General features: G+C 37.4%; 1 protein-coding gene across 1 annotated transcript; it reads right to left on the bottom strand.

Moving 5' to 3' along the window:
* Positions 1-1654: 1654 nt before the first annotated feature.
* Positions 1655-5838, bottom strand: LOC112152291 (aromatase). The gene is made up of 10 exons (XM_024281777.2): positions 5803-5838; positions 3948-4108; positions 3682-3832; positions 3456-3610; positions 3214-3390; positions 3021-3135; positions 2834-2948; positions 2599-2761; positions 2223-2464; positions 1655-2145 (listed from the first exon to the last, which is right to left on the bottom strand). The coding sequence occupies exons 1-10, from the start codon at positions 5829-5831 to the stop codon at positions 1900-1902; spliced, it is 1554 nt and encodes a 517-aa protein (XP_024137545.1). The 5' UTR covers positions 5832-5838; the 3' UTR covers positions 1655-1899.
* Positions 5839-6619: the final 781 nt, after the last annotated feature.

Consider the following 6619-nt stretch of genomic DNA (forward strand, 5'->3'; position numbering starts at 1 on the left):
TGTCTCAGCCTGGTTTCATTCATGCAGCCTAAAGGGAGAGTTTGTTTTATTTTTATAAATCTCTGTACCGAGTTGAAGCTTTCAGCTCTGATCAAACTCTAAACATTGAACCTTATGCCTTATGTTTTAATGCCAATGTGGCATATTTGAGTTGTGCCTGTGGCACAGAGAGAGGAGTTCTGACGTGTTGGTGTGCCTGTCACTACATTCTGCAAAATGGATGAATAAATGTCAAATTTAAACGTTCACTTGTTTTTTTTTATCAGTCTTATGTTGCTATTTTTAGATTTAGGGAAGCAGGAAGTGACTTAATGAAAGTTTTAATTAAGGGCAATAATTGGAATACTTCACTGGTAGCATAAACATTAGGCTAAAAATGTTTGCTATTTTTTATCTTTATGTCAAATGCAAAAGACAATTCTAGCACTACTTAGTTGTAAAAACATTCAGTTAGTTTTGCAAACATGTAGAATTTACTGATACCCATACATTAAAAAAACTGTTCTAATAGACACGAACTTATAACAGAAAATGATTACTATATGAATGAAGCTACAGGATATTTGAAACAAATACAAATAGAAGGAAAACTATTAAGTTGTAATGGGCTAATTAATATGAACCACTAAACTGTTCTGCTTTAGTGCATTCTTACATTAACATTAGTCAGTTTGCTTGATTTAGTGATGAATTACAACCACTGTGCTGGTTAGTATAACAGTTTGTCTAATCTAGATCCCAAAAAGCAAAGGAGAAAATGATAAGAACATGATAAGATAATGATCAAAAGTAGGGGTGTATCCATTTATTTTAACGATTTGGTTCATATCATAATTTGTGGTTCCCAACTTGATTCATAGTCAATTTTAGTTAATTTTGAACGATCCGATTCACTGACTTAAAATCAATTCAAAACATTTTTAGCCAAAAATTCAACCACCTGCCACTGAGCGGTGCAGGTAAGTTTTGCAGATTTCTTATATTTCTTGAAAGTGTAAATTAAATTGAAACAAAAAACAAGAATTAATGTCAAATCCATTCAAATTTTAGCTTCTTAAAGTTCAACCCACTGTTGTTTTTCCATATCAAAACATATGCATTAAGTTTGTGTGTAAAATTCATTATGAAGCAATTACATATATAACAAAAGCAAATCTATTTTAAAATCAAATTTATGTGGTTGGATTGTAGGAATATAAATTGATTAAATCATTACACCACAAGTGAAAAGAATCATAAACACCTGATGAAATGTGAGCTGCTTTTCTACCAGAAACTGTTCTTTTTGCTTATTTTGAAGGATTTCAAATATGAGGCCAGCAATTCTGCTCTGGACCCTAAACTTCCAACAGACTGCATTATTGTCTGTGCATCAAGAGTTTACGGAGATAATCAAAAAAATCTACAATAAGATCAAATATTCTTGCTCAAATGTTACTGCTGTTGTCTTAAAAAAATAAACTTGGTTGAAAAATGTGCATGTTGACAGCCTCTTCCCTCAGATGATACCAAACTGAAGCTTTTTGGTTTTTGGCAAGAATATTAACTCTAAATCCAAAATATCACTAAAAGGTTTTTTGGAAAGATTCATCTTTTTAAAATGTTCAGTAAATCCCATTTTTTTTAATATTGTAAGTTAATACGACATAAAATGGTTCGTCAACATATTGCTTTTATTAGTAACGTTAGTTCTATTGTACAATCTGGCAACTCTGACGGTATGATAGGAATACAGTTAAAATGGGATTTTGTGGTTTCAATAAAATACACAAAAATACTATTAAAAACAAGCTAAATTATTGCATTACTGACAGTTTTTTTTTGCTTTAAAGGGTTAATAGTTAACAGTACTAACACATTATAATGGGTGAAACACATTAGTAGAGCGCTATCACAGTCTTATGTCAGTTGTGGGCGTGCAGCCCGCGGGATGAAGCGCATGGTCAGGCTGTGCTCATCCTCCACAGGCTGCTGTGACAGATCGTTGGTCTGCCTGATGCTGTTAAGGGTGCAGCCTTGGCGGGGACACACCGTGTAGCGGGACAGCAGGGTTATCAGGATGGCCTTCATCATCACCATGGCGATGTGCTTGCCCACACAGGAGCGGGGTCCACAGCCGAAGGGTTGAAAGAAACGACTGGGGACCTGGCAAAAGCAGGAAGTGAAGCTGTTGGTTCAAACTTTAAACCCTCAGAGGGAAGCTGAATGAAAATCAAGCTTACGGTTTTTTCAAAGTTGGCCAGACTGAACTCTGTGGGTTTTGGGAAGAACTCAGTCTTGTGCATGAGACCGATGTTGAGAATGATGTTGGTTCCCCTCCTGATCTTTGTGCCTTCGATCTCATCGTCCTCCAGAGCTTTGCGCATCGTGAAGTCAACCACTGGATGGAACCTCATGGACTCGTTGATGAAGCTCTCCAGCACTTTGAGGTTTTCATATTCAATGCTCTCTGTTGCTTTTTCACCTGCAAATGCACAAAAATAGTCTTAAAAACCAAATTGGCAAGCTGGTACATACTGGTCAAGTGTTAAGCCATTCAAAGCTAAATTAGTAACAGAACTTTGTACTAAAAAAAGCATTAAAAAACAATTTTCTGACCCAAAACGGTGTTCATCTCTTCCACTATCTGCAGCTCCACGTCAGGGTTCTGCTTCAGCAGCATCAGCATGAAGAAGAGGCTGATGGAGAGCGTGTCCGGAGCTGCAATCACCATCTCCAGCACGCACTGCCGGACGTTGTCAGCTGAGAGCTCTCCATGGTTCTGTACAAACAAACAGGAATAAAAAATAAAATGCATAAAAACAAATCCCTGATGCATGACAAAGAGGCAGACCTGAGCAAAGATGAGCTCTGTGGCAAAGTCGAGATCTTCATCCAGTTTTTCCGCCTCATAAATCATCTTCCTCTTGATTTCCAGCAGTTTCTCCATTGAATCTTGCAGCTCCTGACTGGAGAATCAAAACGCTGGATTAAGAAAGTCTCTCACTGTCGATAGAACTTAAATCTTAAATCTATCTTACCCAGCTCTCTTATGCCTATTGTACAGCCATCCCATCTTGAAAAACACGTCAGGCTTGATCAGAACTGCCTGCCAGGTTTCAAAGTAGTTGTGGATTTTTTGCAGCAGTTCCTTCTCTGTTAAAATGATCAGATCAGGCAAAAACTCTCAATCTATTGGCTAAAAATGACGCAACAGTTGAGGAAGCAGCTGACCATTAAGAGGCACCCTGAGGAAGAGCCTGTTGGAAATGTCCACCACAATGGCTCTGAGGAGATTGAGAGCGTCCACGTGTCCGGAGGAGTCGGTCACGTCCTGCAGCCTGGATAGGTGTTCGGCTGTGGAGCTCTCACAGATTCCTACGGTCCTCTGGAGGCTGGGGCCGGACAGAGCTGTCGACACAACACATTTATCCTGCAATCAAAGCGCCCCACAACCAACCACCGTGGAGTCCCACCTTTAGAGAAATACGTCCTGTTTTTTTTCCACAGAGGGACATCACTGTTGAAAATGATCCCCCTTCCGTCCATCCCAATGCACTGGAGGCCTCTCTGGCTCCCAAATCTGGAGGTGTAGTGGGCGCTCTTCAAAACATGGTACACCTCAGAGGATCTGCGGGAAGTAAACAAGCTTTCAGCGGGTCACGGTTCATCAAAGTGGGAGTTTAGTCTCAGAGAACTCACCTGCTCAGGATGAGAGTCTCCTCCCCGTTAATCCATACTCTCACAATGCTGCCATACTTCTTGTTGTAGTAGTTACACGCAGTTCCAATCCCCATCCAGATGAATCTCGCATAGGACAGGATCGGACCAACTCCAGCCAAGAAGGAAGGACCTGACACAGAGGTTTAGATGCTTTTTGTCCCTTTTTTATTTCCATAGTTTTATGGATATTATTTTAGAAATTCCAGAGAAAAATAAGCACAACTTCTTAAGTCAGTGTGACATACCTGGTATGTGTGAACGGCGTCTTTGCCTCCAAGTGTTGATGAACAGAAGCATCAGCATCAGAAGAAGTAAGAAAAGTGTGGCCTGGGACACACCGTGAAACAACTTGTCGAGGGTTTCCATCTCTGGCTGGATCATCTTCTCGTCTCTGCAGAAACACACACTAAACTCCCTTCATCTACCGTCCTCAAACACAAAGCTCATCGACTCATTGAATGAAGCTCAAATAACCCTCTTCTTTCTCCTGTGTGATAGATTTGTTGTTGTGCAAAAGCTCTTTTTTGTTGTGCGTGCTTTTAGTACTCTGAAATTATTTTCTTTTCTTAAACTATAACCACCCAATCTGTCATAAAACATTGATTGTAGATGTACTGGGAGTAACTTATGTCTTGCTTTGTACATCAGCTGAAGTATATTATGTTCTATTAAATCAAAAAGTTTTAGTATCTTTGATTTAAGAAATAATTGATTAGTGTGATGGCGATAACTTACATTATGAATTATTCTTACTGCTCTTTCTGTAACAAATACAATGTTTTTAAAGAAGTTTTGTATGTACTTCCCCAAATTTCTGAACAGTAGGTTAAGTATGGTAATACAAGAGAATTATATAGTATCTGACGTGATCTGAGGTTCAGAATATGTTTCACTTTGGCCATGACTGAAATACTTCTTGATATTTTTGTTTGTACAGAACTAATATGCTGTTTCCAGGAAATCTTGTCGTCTATTGTCACGCCGAAGAATTTGATATGATTCACTGTTTCTAATGTTACTCCTGCTATTCTTATTTTAATTTGCTCTTTTGTATTTTTTTTTACCGAAAAACATGATTTTAGTTTTGTCCAAATTAAGTGATAGCTTGTTTCTATCAAATCAGTCCTTTAGACTATACATTCCTCTGGTCACTTTAGCGAGGAGTTCCTGGATATCTGTGTCAGAAAAAAGGATGTTTGTATCATCTGCAAATAATATGAATTTCATTTCATCTGAGGTTTTGACTATAAATAAAACTGGCCCAAGCACTGAGCCTTGAGGGACACCACACACAATGTCCAGAACTGTTAAGTTATGGTCTCTCATTTTCACAAATTGTTTCCTGTCTTGTAAATAGCTTTTCACCCAGTCTAAAGCTGGTCCTCGTACTCCCAGTTTATCCATTTTATGAAGTAGAATGTCATGATTTATTGTATCAAATGCTTATTTTAAATCTATGAAAATGCATATTTGTTCTCTTCTGGGATATTAGTTATTTCCTCTGTTAATTCCATTAAAGCCAGTGATGTTGATCTGTTTGCTCTGAAACCATATTGGCTGTCTGTAAGTAAATTATATTTGTCGATGAATTTGCAAAGTCTATTTTTAAAAAGTTTTTCCAGGATCTTAGAAAATTGAGGGAGGAGGGAGACAGGCCTGTAATTTGTGAACAGATGTTTATCTCCGGATTTGTACAGTGGGATTATTTTAGCAGTTTTCATTTTCAGAGGAAATGTACCATTCTGGAATGATAGATTGCATATATGAGTTTTGAAATTAATTTATTCTAATTTATTTTTAAACAATTAAAAAAAGAAAACTAAAGAGACTACTTGTATACCTAATTTAATTGGATTATAACAACTTTTAAGTAAAATAGTGAAGGAATATTGGTGGAGGACCCAAAATGCAGGAAACAAGACTTGGTGGGAGAAACGTAAACATTTATAAAATGAACAAACCAGTGATGTAACAGAACAGACGTGACGTCTTAAATACTTTGAGGTTGATTAACTCTATGAAGATAGCTGTGGATGACTCAACCTGAACATGGTGTGACTGAGAATTACAAAACCTAATGACAAATAAAAATCCAAATACCTGGACAAGACTTGGTGAGACTCAATCATGGTCGTCCTTTGATGTGTTGTTAAACAAAGTTTCAGGAGGTTTTTCCAGCCATTCACATATGCACATGCAAATGATACCATTTACTCTTAATCAAACCTCACAGATCCAATATATGACACATTAAAACCATGAAATGTGAAGTTTGTCAAAAACAGTTAGATTAATTGCTTAAAATTCAATTAACATGACATGTTTGCATTTCTGTTTTTTTCCCCCATTTTTCTCTTGTTTTTTCAATGCAATGCATCAAAATGTTCATGTAATTTAAAGTTTTTAACTAATAATTTCCCAAAGTAATTAATTAGAAGTTGTTTGTAGCTGGTTTTTTTTTGTAATCATTTTTTATTCACATTTTTGCTTTTTTGTGCAAAACAGCATAACCCCAAAACACCCGAGTTTAAAACAAACTATGAAATAGAATAAAATAATCAATACGTAACTCAGTTTAGTTACTACATTCACCTACTCACAGTCTACTAATGCCAAAGCTGGAAAATTGACCTTTAGATCACATAGCTGTATGGGCCGCCACTCCAGTGAACCTGCGCCCCTTTGAGTTATGACAGTGAGATCCCTGGGCAAGTATTCCATTTATAAACAATATCTTCACTAACCCTTAACCCTGCACTAAGCCATAGCTGCTTTATTTATGTTTTTCAATTAGAAAATATTAAAAGATGCCACTCACCTCTCATTTATTCTGCTGCCCCTGAAAGTGCGAGTCTGGTTTTGAAGGGATTCAGACCTCTCCTCCTGGTTTAAAGATAAGTGGCATTCCTCTGCCAAA

This window comes from Oryzias melastigma, linkage group LG6 (genome assembly GCF_002922805.2).
Source record: "Oryzias melastigma strain HK-1 linkage group LG6, ASM292280v2, whole genome shotgun sequence".
Lineage (NCBI taxonomy): Eukaryota > Metazoa > Chordata > Actinopteri > Beloniformes > Adrianichthyidae > Oryzias > Oryzias melastigma.

Excerpts from the sequence above, each read along its gene's own strand:
- LOC112152291 (XM_024281777.2), bottom strand. The coding sequence starts at position 5,831 with ATGATTGAGTCTCACCAAGTCTTGTCCAG. Across the intron at positions 4,109-5,802 it reads TCTCACCAAGTCTTGTCCAG|TGTGTGTTTCTGCAGAGACG; the intron begins GTATTTGGATTT and ends AAGGGAGTTTAG. Across the intron at positions 2,949-3,020 it reads AATAGGCATAAGAGAGCTGG|TCAGGAGCTGCAAGATTCAA; the intron begins GTAAGATAGATT and ends TTGATTCTCCAG.